General features: G+C 49.6%; 1 protein-coding gene across 1 annotated transcript in view; it reads right to left on the reverse strand.

Annotated features, from left to right (window-relative positions):
* LOC119174389 (uncharacterized) overlaps positions 1–15892 on the reverse strand; it is a 47771-nt gene extending 31879 nt beyond the window's left edge. Inside the window, exons 1-2 of the mRNA XM_075887848.1 lie at positions 15740–15892; positions 2703–2751 (exon numbers count right to left, since the gene is read on the reverse strand). Of these exons, the coding sequence (XP_075743963.1) occupies positions 2703–2751; positions 15740–15892 (202 nt within the window). The remainder of the gene's footprint in view (positions 1–2702; positions 2752–15739) is intronic.
* Positions 15893–23887: the final 7995 nt, after the last annotated feature.

Here is a 23887-nt window from a genome sequence, read left to right on the forward strand (position 1 = left end):
AGAGAGAGAGTAAAATGTGAAAGACCGCCACAACGGGTCAATTTTATGGCGCGCAAGACCTTCACGAGGCCCGGACGTCTTCGCTAAACGTGCGCTGCCGAACGAAATTGGACGGCGAATAATGCGGCGATAGAAAAAAAAAGTGAGAAGCAGAAAAACACCCTCTCCTTTGGCGTCCTCCTTTCCTTTTACGAGCTCGTAAAACGAGGCGCATCATCCGAGCGGTCCGAGACGCAAAAACATTCGCGCACAACTGACTGCATCGCGGACTATACAGTGCGCCCACCCTCGACGGAGAATACGATCGGAGGGAGACAGCAAAGCAACAATAATAACAAAATAAAGGAAGCAATCAAAGGAGACATTGTGCGAGCAGAGAAATAGCGCCTTTTCCTTTCTCCTCAGCCTATCATCCTCCTAGACAGAGAAAGACGGGGCGTCCCGGTCTATTTAAGCGGCTAAATGAAGCCCTCACACATGGGTGGTGTGGACGTTTCCTCGAGACGCTGCGACTACTTGTCAGCTGCCGCTAAACCCCCAGCCGTATATGTACGCCTGTACAAACTGACTGGGGCGTGTCAGTGCGGGTATACAGGCCGTACAGAAGATCTGGGCGATCGAGCCCCCCGTAATGGCCCGGCTTCCCAAACTGCAGTCGTAGCTTTCACCCTGCTTGCATGCAATCCCCGAGATGGAGGGATAAAGAGGCGTGCGCTCTCCTTCAAGGGCTTCCCGGTATATTTTGCGCTACTGCAAAGTTAAAAGCCGTAAGGCAAACACTACGCGTCGTAATTGAACGCCGTTCCTTATATAGGAGGGTTGCACAGGGGCGTGGCCCACGAGATGGCGCCAGCGTCGAAGAGGCAGCGCATCCATCTCTGTGGTCTCCTTCCCTGCCGCCGCGGGCAAGCAGTCGCAGAACGTTCACTAGTACGTGGTACACTCACGGCTGCGCGCCTGTGCAAGATTCCTGTGCTCATGATGGTGAACTGTGCCTTATTTGGTTGCTTCAATCACTCGAGTAAGAAGGCTGGTCATAACAATGCGTCTGATGTCGGCTTTTTTTTTTTCATGCCTAAAATAATTGTAAACCAATCGAAAAGGTTTGAATGGTTCAGCCACACACTATGCCGCGTGTGCGTTAAACATTGCATTTCACTTCCGGTAAGTGTTCAGAACCTATGCAACATCATAGAGGCTCGATTTTGTGGTGAAAAACTTAGGTTTTCGCGACGTGCGCTATGAAGCTTTGTTTACGCAGCAAGAGACGAGCGCGCGAACTACGACCGCGATCGCTGCTTATCACCGGTATCATTCAGGTAGGTGTGGCGTGTTACTGATTTCGGTGTGTTAGTAAACAGTCAGTGACGCAGTGCGTTTTCGTTTATCCGTGCTTTGACGAGCTGAGAACATAAAAGGTGATATCACATTAACGTCAATCATTAAAACATTAACAATCGAGACCGTATGTGATCTCTGGGTGCGCAACTGCCCGACGCACGTCGTTGGACCCTGCAGCAAAGAGCGTTTTTGATCGCAAGCGGCTTGGGCTCAACAGTGAACAAACTATGACAATTGTATCACCTCACATGCTCTTGCAAATGGTGAAGCCCTTCCACACAAAGACTTCGTGAAGCGACACCACCGCAGTGAAAAAAAAAAAAGAATTATTCGTCCGGGCACTGAGCAAGGAAAAGCAGTCACGTTTCCAACGACGACGCGGCGGCCGTCTCCGAGGTCTCTAACTCGATGCTGTTGGACCCATCCGCTAGTGACATAGTTGTGGGCGTCCATCAATTTACAGGCTTTAAGCTCGTCCCTTGTTGCAAAGCTTGTGCCGCCAACAAGGTGGTCCTTAATGTCCGTGAGCTTGATGCTCGGGAATACACTTCACATCCCACACAGCTTCATCGCTGCTGAAGTCGAACGGGTCGCTATCCGCCGCAAATGTGAACCTTATGTTCGTAGCGAAGTTTCGCCGGACTTCGGAAGTCACGCGCGTAAGCACTCAGTCGAATTTCAACACGTTGGTACCGTACGTAGCGGCACGCACACAACCTCTCTCACTGCCGCTCGCCGCTTCAAAAAGGGCGCGCTTAGACCACTGACATGGCGGTAGAGGCAAACGCCGCTCACGCCTCAAGCGGATGACGTCACGTGCACACTCCCATCCCTCGATCGTCGAAAGGAGGTGAGCCTGCTCTTCTCGCTTCTCAACTCTCGTTCTTCCAGATCGCGGGTGGGCGTATAAAAGGCTGCAAACTACAATCTGGCCCCTTTCGACAGACGCGACGTGAGCCGCCTATAGCTATAATGACAAGCCGGTTGACTGCAACTGTTAAAGATGATCTACGCGGCGCTTGCAGCGGGGGAAACGAGCCCATTTGCTGCCTTCAAAGGAAGTCACGATGACTAGGACAAACTACGGTCGCGTGGTCACCCACGCGAGCAATAAGTTGAATGCACGTGCCAAGAAAATAAAGAAAGGGTGGGGGAGGACAGCGTTACCCATAATGAACACATATATAGAAGAAGTACGTGCGGCAAGGAGGGGGGCGGGTGTTCGAACCTCCCCTGAAAATTTTCAATTTTTACGTGTATATACGAACATACATATAAAGGATCGTTGAGCCAACAAACGGCATAAATTTCTGGCGAAGCCTTTGGCAAGAAAACGAGGTCGTACGAAAAACAACACTTACTTGGATGGTGAGCTGGTCCAGAGAAGAGATCAGATCCTGCGTCGGACGCCTGCAAAGAACGAAACACCTGTTAGACGCACGTGAACACACAAACTATATAGCCAGTATACGACACGCTCACTCAATATTGTACCCCCCCCCCCATTTGCACACAGCCAGAAACTCATTCACTATGCATATACACATTTACAGCACAACCCACTAAATGACTCGATCGTGGAAGGCACATGAAGACAATTCCACGCACAGGCTACATCAGAACAAAGAAAGCGCTTCAATATTTGGCCAACGAACTCTATCGAAGAGCGCATTCTAATAATGTCGAGACACGTACCCTCTCACAAAATCCATGGGCGACGGTAGCTTACGCGTCATCAATGACCTCTTCTAATTGATGTTACTCTCATCTATAGGGGCATATGTTAAATACCAGGTCCGCTCGTAACGTTAATCGATCAGACAGAGGATCTTTTGTGTATGTAGATCGTTCTGCTGACTGCTACTAACCGTGTTTCGCTATAACAGAACATGATATTTATTTATTTATTTATTGTACTAAATGTCAACATCGACTGCAACGACCCTCCGCGACACGCTGCGAGCAAACCGTAAATGTCGTGCTCCGTGTCCGACACCAAACTACCATTCATCGCGCACAAGCTGGGAATCACATACATCTTCACCGTCGGCATTATTACACCTCTCCGCGACAACTTTCCGGTAGCTATCAATTCAGTACACGTGTTGCTAGAGCACGCACGGTCTTCGGGATGTACGCGACATGATGAATCATTCGCGAGCGCCCGGGAAACACACGCAGTAAACTGGCTCAAGGTCGCTCTAACTTCGAATGCTCGGTGAAGATATAGGCCGCATGTACAGCAGCTTTTACCTTGCAACTATGGCGGCCCGCTATATAGTTCAGAATGCGGAAAACGACTGCATCCCGCACCACATTGAAATAATAATAATAATAATAATAATAATAATAATAAACAGTGCGCCCCCATTTTGCCTAATGGTAATCGATCTAGGTCTCGCTTGGGCGGTTATAGTAAAGCGAAGGAAGTTTGAGCAGCGCAACAAGACAGAGCCGTAGAAATTCAATGCGAGACTACAATCTTGAAAACTTGTAAAATTACGCAATCTTGTTTTGTTCGTTAGAACGTTGCGCGAACACTCGTAAGCCACATGCATGTACACGCGCGGAACTTGACAAGCGTTCGCCAAAAATACCTGTCTGTCACGTGCTTCTACGAAGCCAGAACTGGAGGTTTCTAGTATGGAAGGCCAAAACATTCTAAAACCTAAGATAACCAGGCGAAGATGATTTCCAGTGCTCGATGTCAGCAAAGCTCCCGTTACCTTTACATTACAACACCCCAAGAGCTGACGTACATGCGCACACGTTGCCGTGCTCACAAAAAAAAAAAAAAAAAAAAACGGGGAATTTGGTAGCGGTACACACCGTATTCGATCTTTGACTTACCTAGGACGATGTTCAAACGAAAGAAAGGCGGCATCACAAGAATCGGACGGGCACACACTCGCACACAAAACACAAGAGCACTTCGCAGGAGCACACCAGTCACTATTGTATACGTTTGTTAAGCGTGTACAGTTCGTTTCAAGTTACAACAACAGCACAAGCTTTAACCACGTTTCAAGCTTTAAACGCCACTATTACTTTCACTCGGATGCATCTATATGCTCCATTTGTTCGCCCGCTTTCATCTACGTTCTTTTAGAATATCCCATTCATCTTCGTTCCATATGCAGATATAGCGCGTTCACCGACTTCACGTTTACGCAAGGGGAAATTCATCTTTCATAGATAGCCGCCATCACGCTCTTTCGAACGCGTTAGTTTCAAGCATTATCACCAAGAGGCCGCCGCATGCGCCGCGCGAGAGCGGCAACAATCTGTCCATCGCACCCCTATTACCTCGAATGCACGTATACACTGCATGCTGCGGCATACGAAGGCCTCTCCCACAAGGATTTCCAATCAGCCACGTCCTTCTATATACCTGCTTTGCTTATAATGACCGCAAAGTGCACCCACGGCGAAACCCGACGAAACGATAAATCATTCCCAACAACTTGCAGCGCACAACATTCGAAGCGTGGCTATCGCAAACATCCACGAGGGTCGACCATAAAGCGCGAGCAATGCATCACGCGCTAGCTCGACGACAAGGTGCATAATCATCGCTGCTGCAACCAAGTATACTTATCCAATTACGGCCAGCCTATTTTGCGTTATTACGCGCAGGCAGCAGAGACACTCCCTGAACACGTGAATTCCCGCGAGAAGCGATCGATCGAAACCCAGTTCGAGGAAAGACCAACGCCCAAAAAGAACAGACGGCACACGTGCAGACCGACACGACAGGGCGATATACTCCGTTCACGCAACTACGCGCAGTCTCCGAGGCAAAGTCGCTCATCGACCCAAATAACGTACGCGCAATTTAGCCCGCAATTGGAGCACTGTCTCGTCGTCCGCACCAACTGGAGCGACATAGGGGCAATTAACGAGATTTCCATTTCTCGCGACCAATTATGTGCGCATGCGCGCGGCGAACGAGGAAAAAGTCGTACTCACTCGCGACTCGTATACCCCCCGCGTCGTCGACACGATAACGATTAATGAACGAAAGGTACTGAATGTCGGGGAAAACGATTACGAACGAATGTCGCTGCAGATTCCAGAGACTCTGAGATCGGTTCACAGCTGCCGCCACAACTCGTAAGGAGAAGGGTGAAGAGCGTGTCGCATCAACACCGAGGACGATTAACAAACGCTGCCAGAATCGGCATCGCACCAGCTCCGTAATCGGCGAGCCAAGTGTCACCCCACCATTGTCTCTGCAACAGCGGCGCCAGGATTCGTAATTCAATGCGGCGAACGAGTGTGCCTATCCCGTCAGAAAGTACGGTACCAGCTGGCGTTGCCCTATCTCAATCGCAGCTGCAGTGTAGAATTAAAAGAGAGGAGAGGATAAAAAGTAACGCAATGATAAGAACAATAACAAGAAGCGAAGACATGAATGCAGCCTTATTAGCTGGCTATCCACCTGCGCCACATGTTGAATGGTGGGAATATGTTAAAACAAGAACAAAAACCAACGAAACATTTTGGAGACTCCATATACAACGTAAGCGGAGTTGATGGATTATTACGCAAAGGATCTAGAGTGAAAATATTCAAGCGAAAATTTTGCATACAAAAAAAAAGGGGGGGGGGTGCGATGGAACGGCGCAAACCAGAGCATGCGAACCTTTAAAATGTGGCCTACAAAAAAAAAAAAAGAAAAATAAACTGTGTGGCGCACATGACATCACACTTATTATGATGCCTGTAAGATCGATACACATATATTGCACCGCATGCAGCTTTGCAGCTGTGCGCCCGTGTCGCCAGGAACGTATATCACGTTCCTTGTATACTCCATCGTCACAAAATGACAGTGCAGCAAGTCGTCTTCGTGACATATTTCGAAAGGAAAATAGTAATAAAAGAAAGCTCATAGAGCATGCGTAGTCCTAACAAATATTTTACGGTTAAAAATAACAAGAGAACAGTATCATACAGCAACAAGCTGAAACGAAAGAAAGAAATACAGACAAGGTCGAAGAGTACTATAGCGCACAGGTGGGTCAGTGATACGGAAGACCGATATCGCGTTCGATAAAAACGACTTACACACACACACACGGTCAGAAAAGTAGTTCACCTGCGCAGCGAGGCCCGGGAGCCTCTGTAAACGCAGCACGAATGAACCTTCTACATGGCTTAAGTTCACCACGAGCTTTCGATGGAACAAGCGACGCACAGGAGACGACTGATTGATGACCACTCGCTAAGGGCCGTTTCGGCTCGTCTCTCTCTCACACAAAACCATATAAAATCGATATATCGCTGACATTTATTGCGAAGAGAACATTTAAGCAGCTGCATCAACGTCGTATATACAACCTAGGAACCATATCATTCGGAATCGCAGCGCTGCTGCCAACGAGGCACGATTAACTGAGAGGCGTTCAATGAAACGAGACAGCACTGCTCCCCCTTCCTGCAGCGTAGAACACGTCACTGTGTTTGCAGGTTTACGGATAGGCAGCCGCGCACAAAGTGTCAAGGATTGCAGCTGTGGCGTGCAAGTGCGTGCGCGGTATCTCGTCTACGAATCGCGAAACAGCGACGCCTGCGAGGACGCAATGTCCTTTATCATCGTTGAGAGTTCAGAGAGAGATCAGATCAAAAGTGGTCGCATCGATCACCAAGGCACGTGGTGCCGTCAAGATGTCGAGCGGTTTACGATCACAAAAAGCGGAGCGATCCATCACCAACATTGTGGCGCAAGCCAGGACGTTCCTGTTGACTTTTTTGTAGTGAGCATTGGATACACCGATACGATCTGCGAACTACAGCAATAACATGCTCGAACTAAACCTCCCGAACGAACACGCGATTTGATTGATGTGTAGGGTTTAACGTCCCAAAACCACCAAATGATTACGAGAGTCGCCGTAGTGGAGGGCTCGGGAAATTTCGACCTTCTGGGGTTCTTTAACGTGCACCCAAATCTGAGCACACGGGCCTACAACATTACCGCCTCCACCGGAAATGCAGCCGCCGCAGCCGGGATTAGATCCCGCGACCTGCGGGTCAGCAGCCGAGTACCTAGACCACCGCGGCGGGACGAACGAACACGCGGACAGCAGAAGTATGCCCACACATGTGCTCACCCTTATATATGCGTCGGCAAATAAGAGCGAGCAATATCGACGGTGGGAGGCGATCAATTATGGAAATCAGAAAGCACTTATTTTTCTTCTGCCCGCTTATCATTCGTTCAAACGCGCATTTCTACCGAAATTGGCGCACGAAAAATAACAATAAAGAAAAAGAAGAAAGTCGCTGTTTTATCGCGGCGGAGATTTCCAGCAGCTCCAGTGCTATAGGGCGGAGAAAACAAGCCACGAGAGAGGGAATTAACGATTCGCCAGCGGCGTCGAATGATAATTTTCCTGGCACGCCAAAGCGGCACACGCTCGTATCGATCGGGGGAAAAACAATAATACAAACGATAAAACGGTACAACGCGCCTATCTGAGCAGCTTGAGGAGGGACGAGGCAGAGATGAAGAAGGGAAAGGAAAAATTACCGAGCGGAGAACGAGGCCAGACAGGCGCCCGCGAGATCATTTACATACCGACGACAACCGAGATCAAATCGCTCGTTACACGCGCAATTTCTCCCCCCCCCCCCCTTCTTTTCCACCTTTTTTTCTCCATCTGTACCCGCCCGTAATTTACGTCTTCTTTTGGCCGGCTGCCATGCAGTGCCTTCTTTCCCGCACTTAACTGCAGCCGCGCACGCAACGATTATTTTAATGGCATAAGAGGCCCCCACGTTGATACACGAGCTCTTTTCCTCCTTACCCATCTGCCCCGGCAGTCCCCGTTTTCGACGTGTCCAGAAGCGGCCAAGCATGTGCCCCAGGTCATTACTTGCCAAAACAGCGAAAAAGCTTTGCGCGGAGGACAAAAAAAAAAGAATAAAAGACTAACGCAACTGCACAACGCAGAAGCAAATCGAAAATTATTGCGCGCCGCAAAGGAGGCGGAATGAAGATGGAGCGCACGCAAACGTCGTCGAGTATATGATTCACCGAAGACACGCAAGAAACACATCTGCAAGTGCGCAACGCAACAACTTACCTCCCCCCCCCCCTCTTTTTTTTTCTTTTGCAAGGCCAGACACTGGGACGTGGATCAGTCCTATACAACGATACAAAAAAATGGTGGGGGCTAACGACAAAGGCGCCGCTTTGTCGTATCGAGTATAGTTTTGTAACGGCTACAGCAATACCACCTCTCACATGGCCAGCGCGTGGCACTGCAATTCGAACTAATGTACGATCGACCCATTATTTGTTCGCGTGCCGCGCTTGCGGCATCGTTTATGCACACATCGTCGTTCCCTGTCGGCACAATGAGTGCCCAGAACAACGCTTTAGCCGTGCACCCTTCGTAAACGCATCGGAGCTTACCTCACGCGCATGCACGCCACCCCCTCCCTCCTCTCTCTCTCTCACACAAACGACTGCACTCTCGACAAGTTTTGAGTGTTAGCCTCCGTTGTATAGACACAGCGTTTATCTCCTCGATACGCCGTCATGTCGATTTGCGCAAGCGAGGCGAGTAATCGATTTTGGTCAGGAGAAAAATAATGATGTAACGGTTCCTACGAGGAACCGTGGTTTTCCTGATGTTGAGAGGAATCGAGTTCAAAGATTGTATAGGTAAACGTGACGAGAAAAGAATGGGTTTGCGTGTACAACGCAGCGAGATGTGCGTTTATTTAAAATTGCGTGCCTTGCTCGCGCGCAATGGCTGCATTGTGTTTGCTTAGTAGGTCGGTTTCATGAAAAGGTGCTTATGTGGAGAAAATGCGTGCACGATCGTCTTGATTTCAAAACAATACGTTGGCAAATTTACAATGTTTGCGCGGCTGATCAGCATTTTATTGAGGCGCATCAAACGGCAACGCTCGAGTGAACGCAAAACGCCGAAATACTCGCGTTGTCGGCAAAATGGCGACAACGCGAGACAGCGATCTGTCGTCGAGTATATATAGTTAACTGGACACCCATTTGCTGTTGCCGATGGGTTCGAAAAAGTTACCACACTTTCAGACAGGATTATATCGCTAGACAAACACAATGACGAAAACAGGGCACCATGATGCACACTCGCTTCCACTGTGACGCCGGACAACTTCCTAGAAGGTCATTCGATCCTACCAAGGCATGGTCTATCCCAGTGTAGCAGTCGAATAACGTCATTCGACCTTATTAATCACATTAAAAACGCCCAGTGTGACAAGCGTTGCGCCAACTACTGAACTCTACTGGCCCAAAGGAAGTAGAAAGGAAGTAGAAGTCAAAGAGCGCCAATACAACAGAAATTACGCGCCGTTTTCGCGATACGTGTGCTCAATCAACGGGTTTACGCAGCCAAGTTGGCACGGTTTTACCTCCATTCCGCGGCACTCGATAGCTCTAATAGAGCGAGGAAAGAATACATCAAGAGACGGAATAAAAGAAAGCTGCATCGCTCACGCCGATACGAGCACTTCACAGCTGAGTGCGTGAGCGTGCGCTTTAGAAAGCGAGCCAGAGAGCAACTCGAAACGGCCGGCGGAGCTGTACAGGCGACGAGGAGGAAGAACGGGGGTCCGATAAAGAGCGCGCGGAATCCCAGAGCAAACAGCGCAGGTTCGTATCAGGTACCGCGTCGCCCTTTTTTTACGATATATTGCCCGGATTCGTCGTAACCCTCGTTCGTGTCGGCCTGGCTCTATCAATTGCAACACAGCGCTGGAACGCGCGTTCATTTTGTTATTACCGCCTACGTAGGGGTAAGTCGGCCACATGTGGGGAAGGGGAGTGGCGCGTATATAGACCGATAGGCAGGCAGCAAGAAATAAAGCAAGAAATGAAGGATCTCGAATGGCCCGCTTCGCATCTCAATTGCTATATACCGCGGGCCTCGCAATGAAAACGGTGCGCCGCGCAACGCATTCAATAGGCGGCGCAGCGAAGAAGCGCGAGAGTGCGCAGACTCCACGAGAAGGACGCCGTGCCGTCCGGCGGGTGGGCTGCGGCGAGATATCACCGTCGCGCGCAACGGGGGTGGATAAGTGCGAGCGGCATCGGTGCCGCCGACAGCCACCGCAAGTAGCCGAGGAAGCAGCGGACGTTTCAGCGAATGACACGCACTCACGCACGCTCAGACACGGCTAAGCAGGTCGATGGACCTTAGCGAACGAAGTTCGTGAGAAGATCCAGCTATACGTCGTGCGTGCGTGTGACACGCACGTTGAGGAGATAGATAAGGTCGCACTTCCCGCGTCGCGAACGAATGGAGTGGAGAGAGAGAGAGGAGCGGGGGGCTGCGAACACGCGTAGTAGTGAAGCCAGACGAGGCGCCAAAATGAATGTCCGCGAACGAAACCGCGTGAGCTACATGCCGGATTCGGCGCGCAATCATAACTCAACGCCGCGGGGCCGCGCCGGAGATAAGCAAAGCCCTTTCTCCGACAAGCCGCTCTGCCGACGTTGCATCCCACCGGTGCGAGGAGGAGAAGGAAGACGGGGCTACGACAAGAGTGTGCAGAGGAGCAGGCAGCAAAGCAGAATGGTACAGGAACAGAAAATGGCGTGAGGTAACTAAGAAAAGCAAAACAAGCGATACATAACCGCTCGCAGCGCTTTGTCGGACGGGTTCTGTCATGCTGCGCACGCGCCGCGGAAGACCTTGACGCAGCTGCGCGAGTCGGAAGGACCCCGTCGCTTATCCTGTACACACCGGCCTGGTGTACAGAGAGCGATCGCTGGCGGCTCTACGGCACGCAAAGGAGCTAGACTGGCACGTTTCTCCGCAAGAGGCCAGTGTTTCTCTCTCTCTCTGCCGCAAGCAGAGAGAAACCGGTGGCACGGAGAAGCGCATACGAATGTCGAGATTGTGGGAGCTGACCCATGCACTGCTACGTCGAACACTGCCGTGCAAAGAGGTGCCAAGTAGGTACGACGAACCCACTCGACGGCTAGACGATCGAGTCACGTTGCCTGCATTTTAGTATAAGTGCTTCTCAATGTCCGCCCCCCCCCCCCCCCCCAAATAAAGAAAAGGAAAAACACCTCTGAAGGTATGTCGAAGTCGTGCGTATATAGTAAGATACGCTTATACGAAAAGGCTTTTAAAAGTAACTTTTACGACTACGTGGTTGCGTGTCACCACTGCGACTTCCACGACGTGGACGAAGACTCAGTATACCAACCATAGAGAAACATACTTACATAAAGAGCGGAATATCCCGTAGGGCCCTGCGGCCCAGATGCAGCGCTGCTTTCAGCGCCACGAGCGGTTCGTCAGACCCGCCAACGTCTTCAGCACAAATAAGATATTTTTTTCTTTCCGAAGTCGGGATTTAAACCCGTACACCCATGCACCGAAAGCGAGTGTCTTTACCACTAAGCTACACACCCATTCTTCCTCAGGGGAATACGTGTACAGTGCATCGAATAACATGAATGTGCCTCCTTGTGCAAAACGAATGCAGAAAGACAACACATTCTAGTTATAATTTACTGTTGTCTGTTGTAAAGCATTAAATGTCCTCAGCGGGACATGATGTAGAGCGGATATGAAAAATAGCACAAATTAATAAATATTATTTCAGAAAAATTGACGCTTAAACTTGGGTATTCTATGTCCTCCTGAGGAGGCTATTACATGTTTTAAGAAATGAGTAAAGTCTAGCATGGGTACGCCATCTAGCTGTTGGTCAGACCCTTGCTCGCTGGGCCGCGAAAAGGCTCGAGTGGCCACTCTTTATATAGTATATGTCTCTATGTACCGTCTGCGCTGCAACGAACAAGCAGGGGGAACGTTGCGGTGCAGTACCAGGCGGCAATACAGCTTTCGCGACTAGCGTCGAAAAAAAGCGTGGACGGCGCACTATAATGACGGTGCTGCCTCCTAGCTGCAGACAGGCAAGGTGAGCGAGCCATTTACTTGTCTATAAGGCCTCTAACTATCGACAATCAGCGGAGCAGCCGCTACCCGCCCTCTTCGAACGAGCGTAGGCGCGGTGCCCTAACGGCGTTGCCGTGGGCTAAACACTAATTGACACGTCGTTAGCGGCTGCCACTGACGTCCCACACAAGCGGGCTAATGAACGCAGGCCAACGACACCTACGAGGCCGAGCCAGAAACACACGAGGTACAAAATAGAGAAGAACGGGTCAACAGAGAAGAACTGTGCGTTTCCACAGGTATACGAAAATGCCCAGTTTTACACAGCACGGTGGCCACATTGGAAGGCTCCGTTCGGGTAATTCAAGTATCCCACCTCAAATGCCCACGCGTATCACATTTCGGTATCGCAAGCCGCACGACGTTACACTCCAAGTGCTGGATTAGAGCACTTGGATATGCACTCCGAGATGGCAGGCGCACGGCGCCTACCATCTCAGAGGCCATTGCCTACGCCGGTCCTAACACAGCGGATGACAGACTCACGCGAGTTATTATAAGCAACTGCGACGTACTCTGCATCTCGTGAATTCAAAAAGAAGATTGGTGGGAAAAAAAGGAGGAGGAGGAGGAGGGGACGTGAAACACGCGATTACAGAGATGACGAACGAAGGTGTGCTCACCACGCGCTTAAACTTGTTGCGCACCCTGCAAGCGAGGCATGAAGACAACTGGAAGACAGGCGCGCGCGTCGTTCGAGAGTTTTTATTATATATCAATTATTATTATTATTATTATTATTATTATTATTATTATTATTACTTGTCGCCTTATTTTCATCGTTCGCAGTATTTTCGTCTTTTCGTCAGCGCGCACAGCGCCACCTGGCATACGAGAACAAAAGGGTTGGCCTGCGAAGCATGCTCGCTCGACTGTGCGTTGCGGACCCCGCCAACAACGGCGCAGCCTTCTTGTTTTTTTTTTTTTTTTTTTTTCAATGACAGCTGGAATTCCTGTTTCGCTCGGGCGCTGCGTGATAAATCACAAAGCCGCAGGAAGAGGACCAGCACACACACACTTGCGCAATCGCTGCACGCAAATAAAAATAAGAAAAATCACGTTGCCCATCTCGTTTCCCCGTCTCATCGCATGTCTCTCTTTCACATCATTTTTTTTTCCTCACTGACAAATGCACACACTGCAAGCATGGCTTGCAACGGAGTAGAGCATGCCCAACGTAATAACGTGCAACGTGTCTGTTGGCCGACCAAACCCAAAGAACGGGTGGAAAAGAAATGGCCTTGCTCCGGCAATCAAATAAAGCTTACGACATCTCCGAACAGATGTGCCGCAGAGGCGAATGCGGCGAGCGAGCGATTATGCAAACGCCTGGCAGCACTCACGCAATTCGCTTTTCCCGCAGCGCCGAGATGTTATCCGCGAAACGTCATAACGCATTTCGACACGTCTCTTAATGTCCCGCGAGGCGGCGTCTCACTCGCTACTTCATGCAAGTATATATCTTCGATACGCCGCCACGAAAGGTTTCAACATGTAGAGTGTACTTCCCCCGAGAGCCTATCGCGAACTTCGTCTCGTATGCGTGTTTGTATATATATGGTATATAAACCGACGAAGCAGGAAGTTAATCGCCGAAGCAAGAGCGTGCGGTAGTCTTTTTATATCCTTTAGGCACGATTATCTGCGCTCGAGGGCTTCTCATTTTTCTCGCTTCGGTGCGGACGCAGACAGGGAAGGTTTAGCGCGAAAGCGCTGTCACCCATTCCGCCCACCCACCCACGCAGACACGGTGCGTAAACGGATTTACAGAAGAGAAATGGGACAAAAAGAAAGAAACAACCTAAATAATGAAACATGCGATTTTAACCACGGAAGAAGATGATGGATGACGCCAGAAAAACGGCTACGCGGCGACACACACGCGAGCACGCACAGCTTTCGTTTCTATTAGTATAGTATTAGTATAGTATTAGTATACTATTAGTTTAGGATTTGTGCGATACATACAGAGAGACGACGGTATGGCGCGCCCGGAAACCTATTTTCACGGGAGGTAAATAAAAATGCATTGAGGCCGAACACGTAACGCGCACATGGGGCCCAACGACCTACGAAGATGTAAAATAAAACATTTTCCATGAATCAAATCAGCACAACCTGCTTCGCTAACTGGAAAGAGCTCGCGCTGGTTAATCGAGACATCGCACTTTCGTGTCTCCCCACCACCCGAACCCGAATTCTTTAAAACCTTCCTCGTCCCTTTCAAGGAATATCAAGTGCACCAGTTTCAAAGTTACTCGAAGTGAAGGTCAGCACAAATAGTTTATTAATCCATCGCACGAAGCGAAAGCGCGAGATTAAATAAATAATTAAATGAATGAAGAAAAAAAAAACTGCGGGATTTCATTTCTGATGTCATAATGAAACTGGGCTTATTGCAGCGTTTGTAACATACAAAGTCACATCGCGAAAACAATTTCCAGTCTAACCACGAACGCATGCAATCCTCTGCTTTTCTTGTGGTGTAATCTGCCGCGTATCCCTGGGTCGAATTCGATCGAGCGATGACAATATTAAACGTACATACATAGAGGCCCCCATATCGAACACTCGTTCTGCATTATTACTTCTAGCTCTGCGCCGTAGGCTGACAGGAGAAACACGCGTGCGCGAATGCCGCCATCGAGCTCGCCGTTCGGTCAGCGATAAGACTCGAATCGATCGCTAGTAATCCGACGGCCTCACTGCAACACAAAGAGGAAGAAAGGCAATAATTGATAAAGTAAGTGAACCATCTTTGCTTGCGTACCACCTAATCGTCTACTGCCTTCTCCCATTCGCGGACCGAACGACGCCAGGCCGTCGTTATCGCCGGGGGATCGGCCGGTCACCGCGCGGCGTGACAAGGATGGAGAATGAGATGGAACGGCACAACCCACAGGCTCCATCCGTTTCGCAAACATTTCCTCAACGTTCTAGGCGGGCGATTCTCCAGTTGGTAGTAGGTGGCAGGTTCGAATACAGCTGGATGTTGATCGAATGGGGCGGAGTTTGGAGTGGCGATAGTCGGGCGGGCGGAGGGGGCGACACATTCGAGAAAAAAAATCACCGTATTGTAGTATTCAAAAGTTCATAAGAGTGGGTGGTTGACTACAAATTCAGAAAATTATTGTTTCACTTGTGGACATCATTATGTAGTTACACCGGAACAGATGAACAGAAGAGATGTAGTTACACTGGCTTGACACTAACGAGGCGCTTCTCCCATATATACACGCTCCAAGAACAGCGGACTGGCGGCGTACAAAAGAAGTCGCCAAACGAGCGACGCGAGACCGGCGTACACAACGGACTGTCTCGCGGGGGGCACTGCACACAATACGGCCGGTGGAAAGAAGGGGCGACACGCACGCTTCACATCCCGGAGGGCTGTTGCGTGAGCGCATGCATGCATGCCTCCGCACCACAGGCACGCACAAGCGGCAACACCTGCCGATGGGCTCCCGCTTTTCCCACGCCGCGGCAAAGCAGCCCGCGCCGGGCGCGGAAGACGAGAAGCAGAGCTCGCAAAAGAAGCGCCCGTATCCGATTACGCGGCGTGGCACAGGCGCCGCCATGCCGACACATCCCACTCGGGTTTCCCGTACGCGAATGAAGACAACGACGCGGCCCGTAGTACGGAGAAACCAGATCTCGCGCCCCCGTGCAGCGAGAACGCGCGGTGACGCGTTGCACTGGTGCGACGATAGATGGAAGCGCGCGAGGTATTTCGCCCCGGTGCAAGCAACAACGCCGCAGAACGAGGTGCCAGCTTTTACGACTGCAGCCAACCGAAGCTCAACTGTCGGGTTGCACTTTCTGGCTTTGAATGCTTTACAAAGCCGCCCCCACCCCCTTTTTTTTTTCCTTTCTACTCAACGTAACGCAGCAAATCAGATATGCATCTGGTAGACTGCCCCGATTTTCCTTCCTCTCCTCCTCTTCCCCCCCACCTCCTTCTCTCTTTCCGTTGTAATCGGGTGCGGCATTAATTTACACTACAGCCGTAAGGTCCAAAATGGCTTACATAGTTTTGCAGCAACTCTTTTCAAGCCAGTAGCGAAGCAGTGCAAGCGCGGCGTGACAATTCGACCATATAATATAAGCGACCGGCGTTGGCGCAGTGAAAAATGGACTCATCTATTTTCCAGAAAGAAACAAAGAAAAAAAAAATCTGGACGTCAACCAGCGAGAGATAAGCACATTAAGGCCGAAAAAGAAGGAGAGAGAGAGAGCTAAAGAACTCAATAAAAACGGGGAAAAGCAGAAGAAAGGCGGACTCGGTACGTGTTCAACTAAAACAGAGGCCAAACTAACCGTACGACGCCCAAAGACGCAGAGAGTGCTCACGCTACCGGGTATTCGTTGAGATAATCTTGCATATAAAAGAAGAAGAAAAAAAGAAACCGCCAGGTACATCGGGCCCAGACATCTCGCGGACAAGAAATAAAAAAGAAGTGTAAGACGGCCGCAAAAAGCAAGCGAAACAACGAGATGCAGAACGGTTGGCGAGCCGTAAATGTGGGGCCTCAATAAACGCGAGTCGAGCGAGAAGGAAGGCAAGGCGCGATAAGAGCCGGCATACGAGAGTGGACGAGGATTGTCGGCGTTAAGTTATACGGCTCCCTCCCGTCTTCCGACTCCATTACAAGATAAGAGGCGGATTATACGACGACCAGTCGGCATGCCGCTTCGTTCATTATGCTCTCTCTTTTTTACGGCCGTCGGCTCGCTTGCAGCAGTTCCCGAGCGCGTATACAGACACGAGCGCTCGTTATTCTTGCAGAGTTCCACTACGCTAAAACAGTATAGCCAATCCAGCGAGCGTTTTAAATAGCCCATTTAGCGTACAACGCTAAAAGAGCCATCCGAGCTCGTCCGCACGCGCAGATGGGATTCTTGCGCAGGCGAGCACCGATCGGGCTATCTAGACGTCTTGGAAGAATCCGTGGAACACGAAGATCTCCACACGAGCGGCTTCAGAGCCAAGATACACACTTCAGCTGTAGCACATACAGGAACTTGGGCTCTTTGGCGGGCATCGCATAAAGTAACATTACCGACAACAACAGCGCATGTAAATTTTCGTTAGAGGGGAAGAACATGCAAAGAAAGGCGGGAAGCTTAACCACAGGTACCTCTATGTTAATGTACCCAGTACAACAGCACGAAAAGAGGGAAAGAACAATGGTAAGAAACAAACAAAGACCGCGCACGCGATGATTACCAAGCATCAAAACATTGCGAATGCTCGCTCGTAACCAAGCTGCAAGCACGTTTGTGTACCTCGTTATTCTTCGAATTCTACTCGCATTGAGGCCTCCTTACAAGAGCTCGAGCCCACAGTTCCAGCGATAAGGCCTAACCAATGCACTTTAAAATCTGCATATCCATCATAGTTGCCTTATATATAAAAGCGCTCGCGGTATAGGCGCCAATGCAAGAGGCCAGCGAGTACTGCCGGAGATGCAACACGCACTTTCAGCAGCCACACACACAGACAGAGAGAGGCGTTCCCCGAAAGCCGCAGCGTGACAAACAATAAAATGCGGGGCGGCATGGCTTCGCAGAAACGATACGCGACGTATATATACGCGCGCCCGTTAGTTCTCGAGAAACAAGCCATCGCATATACACATACAGCCTTCGTGCCTTTCAGCGAAATGTTGGCAAGATTTATCGGGTCATGCATGTGCGGCCGTCGTGCACACACAATGGGGGGTAAGCGGCGAAATGCCCGATATAACGAGAGCTACGACTGTACACGCATACACGACGAGGCACGAAGAATAACGATTTTCGCGCTTCCCAGAAACAAGAAGTTCGTATGCGAGCGTTGCTCGCATGTGTCGTGCTCGAAAACGCGGCGCGTCTTTGTGAAGGAAAAGTCTGACGGCAATTGCGCGCCGCACGCTGTGACACGCGAGGCACGCAACGTGCACGTCGTTTACGTACAAAGGAAACACGCGCCGTAATCAAACGTCAGCGACGTTTCTTCTTCGCCACGCAACTCGTTTTACATCCCCACGCATACGCACGTGGTATGACATATAAAGCACTCCTTGCGGGATGTATGCACGTGAAACGTTTTACAGCCGTATAGAGGGCATAACGCGCGCATTCAGAACGCGCACCTGACGCCTTGTTCGTCGTTCGAGAGGAATGGCAACAGAAGAGCAGATGTATGCAAGCAACACGAATGCATGTGCGACGTTCGCAGACGCGACCTTTGTATGTATAACATACGTAATACATTTACATTCGTATACACACTCCGCAGAACAAGGGGACTCGCCAAAGTCGCAACGATCGTGCCGCATCCGACATCATGGCGAGTCAAGTTTTTTTTTTTCTAATGCAACACTCAAAACGACACGGTATGCGGCGTCGCTTCTGGTTCCATTTTAACGCAGAACTGACACCGAGACGAATTTACGGCGACGGCAAACGCAAGGATAAGAGTCACCGGTCTAGACGCGTGAGTCGCGAGGGTTAGGTACAAGTTTTGGCCTAGCAATGGTTCAAACCTCGTCTGTAACCGAGGCGAACTATAACTACGCGAGAAAGGTATACAAAATGAACGGCAGGGCGTAGTAGTGCGACAGACAACGTGTGTCGGTCGGTATGGGGCCTGCGTAGCCACGGGGAGGAGAATGCAAATAGGCGCGTGCAAACGCTTTCCTCACAAGCACGATCGCGTATACCTTTTTTTGTTGCCTTATTTCGCCGGCCTTCCGAGACAGCCGCGAGTGAAAAACGAGCGGAGGAAGCCACCACCGAGCGGTGCAAACAAAACCGCACCATTCTCTCGTTCTTTCGCGAGCGTGCGCGCTCCGTTGCCCCGGAACACGCGCCGCCAGACGGTTGCTTCCGCAGTTGGGACTGTTCTTGTTTGTTTCGTCGCCTCCTCTCGTTCTGAAACCAATCGTCACAACTAACAGACGTACACACTTCCCCACAATTCTTATTCTCATGTTTCTATGTGCTTGCTTTAGTGTGTAACTTAGCTGGCGTGCTCAGCTAACACCCACACAAAGTGTAATCGCGTTTTGCAAAGTTTGCAACGGCACCGCCTCGTTCTTTTTTTTTTTTTTCATTTTCCTCACTCTCTCTCTTCACTCCCCCCTTTTCGCGTAGGAATGTGATTCCCTGCACCTATTCGTGCCGCGCAATCGTTTATACCCAAGGCGTGCGGCGGCACCTCTCCCGGCATTTCCGTCCACCTTGCTCTCGCGGGGCAGGATCCCCTCCGACGATGGCAAACCGAAAGGGAAGAAAAAAGATGGTGCAAAAAATGAACGACGGTGCTTGATCTGCTTGATTTGAAGGTCGTAGGTTCGATTCCTGCTCACGGCTGGTTTTTTTTCACCCACTTTTCTTTCTTCTTATTTACATTCCATTGGTTCTAATAACTTACCCTGTACATTCCTTGGCATTACTGTCTGTTAGATCTCATTATTATTGTGTAAAAACACGGGAAAACTTTCCCTTATATATATATATATATATATATATATATATATATATATATATATATATATATATATATATATATATATATATATATATATATATATATATATATAGAGTGGTAAGGTATAGGCAGCTTTTATTGTCATTACTCGAAGCACTGCGGGAGAGCTGCTGCTGCTGCTAGCAGGGTCCCTCGCCCTTCTGACGCACACGTCATCACCCATCCCCACTTTTAATCTATATTTTATAGACGGCACTGAGTGCGTTCGCTATAAACGAAACTAATCGTGAACGACGTCGTGACGGCAGTCGTCTACCTGACATTACACGAGTAAATATGCGTTTCGCAAGCGTAGCTAATCTTGTTGAGCGTCTGTCAAAAAGGCACGATGCGAATACGGTTTTATAGATGTAAACACGAAGTTCTTTTGTTCAGGATACATGAAAAATAACGATAAAAAATTACTGCTGCCAACGTAACACTCAATCTAGTTCAGCAGACACCAAAATGGTGGTGCAGGAGATGAAGGGTTCGAGTTTCGGACGGGGTTTGTGACGCACTAAGATGAACGCGAGAGATATCAGAGCAATTTAAAAGGCAGATAATATTCGCATGCGCCCAGAGTGAGCTCATGCGAGGCGGTTCACTGGTTATGAGATCACAATCAACCTTCAATATCACTTCGCCACAATCATTGTTGCTGTCCCGCAATCCTCAGTTGCTCAATGCCGACTAATCTTCGAGCAGCTATTCAAAGAGAAACACAAATCCGCGTCAGCAAAAGCGAGGCACCGTTAAAGTCGACCCAATTAAAACGACACAGAAGCCAGCTTGAGCAAAAACAAAACCAAGAAATGAAAGAGCGAGAACATCACTACTGACGCATATGTTGCGCACGAAAATAGACTATACAAAGCAGGACCAAGTCGACAGAATGTACGCGGAAAGCCAGGCTCGTTAAATACAAGAAACGCTAGACAGAACCGTGCGATTAAAAAAAGAGCCGACACACCGAGACGACTGTTTCCCCGGGACCGGAATAACCCAACAGCAGCACAAACAAGAAAGTCACACAGTTAAAGCTCAGTGTCGTAATTGGAGAATGGGGGGGTAATAAACTCTCCACAGCACGCGGTCATAGCTTTTCTCTTAAATAATTTTTTTCTTTTGTTCGAGCTCAAACACCACTAAAAAAGATTCTGCCTCCCGTCTGGCTCGCTGTCAAAATCAAAAGAACTAAAAAGAAAAAAGAAAGAAGGAAGGAAGGAAATAAAGAAAGTAAGAAAGAAAGAAAGAAAGAAAACAACGACGGTGAGCGATTTTTTCCCCCCGTTTTAAGTATAAAGCGCACACAATTTCCGCTACTAGCCGCTTCGTTTCTGTCTGGCCGCAACTTCACTCCTTCTTTTGTTATTATCTTACACCCGAGCCTCACGCCTTTTGACGCCTGCACAGCGCACCGCCTTTCATCGTCGCGCTTGTAATACGAGATATTTATAAGTTCGCAGCTCGACAGGCTGCAGGGAAAGGAGGAGAAAAATGGTCTTGGCGTGGAGCCGACGTCATTAGCAGTTGAAGCTTCCATTCGCGCGCTTTTGTTGTGCCCTCGCTTTATTTTGTCATTGCGTTCGTTGAAGTTTGGCGGCTGCCGCGCACGCCAGCGAAAGACCACCGCTTAGTCAGCAAACGAAAACAAAAAGTGCCAAAAATAAAGAAAAAGAATAAACACGGCGAGAGCGGCCAAAACGAGCTGTATTGCGTGAAAAAAAAAATAAAGAAGCCCACCCGGCACGAAGCCAGAACGTGGAGCCGCCCGCAAAGATGAGCGGAATGGAACCGAACTGACTCTTCGTGGTGCCAGAGAGATAAAAGATGGGACGCGTAGAAGCAGTGCCAGAAAACAGAAGGAATGGCCAGAAGTAGGGAACTGAAACTATTAAGAACGTTACGAAACTTAACCAAGACCAAAAGAAGCCGATCGTATACTTAATGGAGTTTTCATGTAACTTGCTCGACGTACGACCAGTTAGTTGCGTGAGCGAGCGTGGTAATAGGGCTAACACGGGAGATAAGAATAGAGAGGAGGCAAAGGGAGAAAGAGACGCGCAATACTATAAAGCCCGAGGCGTACTTGCGAAAGCTCGCTGAGAGCGAAACGCAACAGCGTCAAGTGCTGGGAGTATATACAGGTTCCGATAAGATATGACGCACGAGCTTTTTTTACGCCTACACGAATATGCGAGTAATAGCCATGGAAAAAATAAAAGAATAAAAATGTACAATCTGCGATACGGGCGCTCCGCTACAGCAAAGCATTACTCAAGCGACGTGCACGGTAATCTCACGTCGTTCAGTGCTCGCAATTGTTTAGGCACTTATCGCTGTACTGCGCCGCGAGGTGCAACGTTTTTCAGCCGGTGCTATGCGTTCGAAGGGAACTTTTTTTTTGTCAGCTCTTTTTTTTTCTTTTTCAATCAACGTAGGCTCTAGAGCGAGAGAGAGGGAAATGCAACCGAAAGGGCGCAGGCACGTTAGCCGGATAACAAATATCCGGTTCGCTATACCGTTCACTTGCGAAGGAATGAGGGAAGACAAAGGTGAGGAAGAGGAATGAGATAGCATATACGATATACGCGTGCAGCAGCCAATATAAACATTTGGCCTCGAAAACACCCGCTCCCCCCGACGCAAATGATGTGCGACTCGTATCAAGAATCACAGTGTATCCGACGGCGTATCAAAGCTCGTTGCAAGGGACACACACTTCCGATCCTGTTGTGTACAACAGGACACTTTTACTGATGGTGTAACTACAACGTACAAACGTGAAAGACGGCCACTCGAGATACAACAGGTAACACCGCGTATAGGGACGACCAAGTCCAAAGGGGGATGGGCGTAACTTTCAGTGCTGGATCCTCGTACGACACGCATACGCCAAAAGAACGGGCTCAGACGGCGAAACACGCACACGGTACAAACAGCGCGCGGCCGCGAATATTCCGAGTATAGGCGGCTCGCATGAGCGACTCACGATTCCGACCTTCGGTGGCGGCTTCGGCGGCAAAGCACGCTCGTTGTTTGTAGGCAGCAAAAAACACGCTTCCTGTCACACCCGATCGAGCCCAGTCAGGCGAGACGAGGCACTCCGCCGCCGTTATATGGCGTGTGTGCACGCATGGCGGCGACGCGCATATTTAATGAACCAGACGCAGCGACACAACAACGCAGCGGCGGCACGCGCTCGACCGCGGAAAGTGCACGCTGTGTTCTGCATGCTCGAATGGCGAGGGGAGGGCGCGGTGCTTTTAGCGCGATTCGGTCCGTGAAGGTGCACGTGTACGCGTATATACACGGTCGACCCGACCCCGCTGCTGCTGCTGCTCGCTTACATAGCCGCGTCGCGTCACAACCGAGAGAGCAGCCTAATGGAAAAGTGACGCTGCCGCGATGCGAGCTCCAAAGCTTATAAAAGCGACCCGTAAAGAAAGATAAGAATCTCGATGTGGGGAGATTGATCAGCGACGATGTGTATTGTTTGCGGTGCATCACGCAAGCGCTAATTCAGTTTTTCCGGAATGCGTTCATGTATGTACACACCACAGGCACGCGTATATTTACAATACGGAGAGACACGAACATATATACGCAAGTCAGTTCTCATTAGACCTTCAGGTTGTGGTCCGAGTGCGCACTGCGAATGAGAAAAGAACAGGGTAGCATTATAGTTATTTGCATTATGTGTATGTGTTATGCCCAAATTTAAGACGCGGGCGCCGGGTAACGCTGTAGTGGCCAGTGGCATATATGTACAGTTCAAAAACACTGTTGCGACGTTCGTTAACCCAATGAAGTAACTCATCGAATGGGGCCTCTGTTGAATTGGTCTCCCATTTGGTGCCGTCATCAACACGTTCGATTCGACACAACTATGACCGACAGAGCAGCACGCCGTAACACTTTGCCTGACGTACATTGGCCGCAAAGCGACAAATTCTTCTACGCGTGCTTTCAGTTTTCGTTCGTCATGCAGCCAACCTTCCTGGATCTGTCCTCGAGTAACTTATTCCTGCGTACTGACCGTGCTTCAATCCTGATA

The sequence above is a fragment of the Rhipicephalus microplus genome, chromosome 3, assembly GCF_043290135.1.
Source record: "Rhipicephalus microplus isolate Deutch F79 chromosome 3, USDA_Rmic, whole genome shotgun sequence".
NCBI lineage: Eukaryota > Metazoa > Arthropoda > Arachnida > Ixodida > Ixodidae > Rhipicephalus > Rhipicephalus microplus.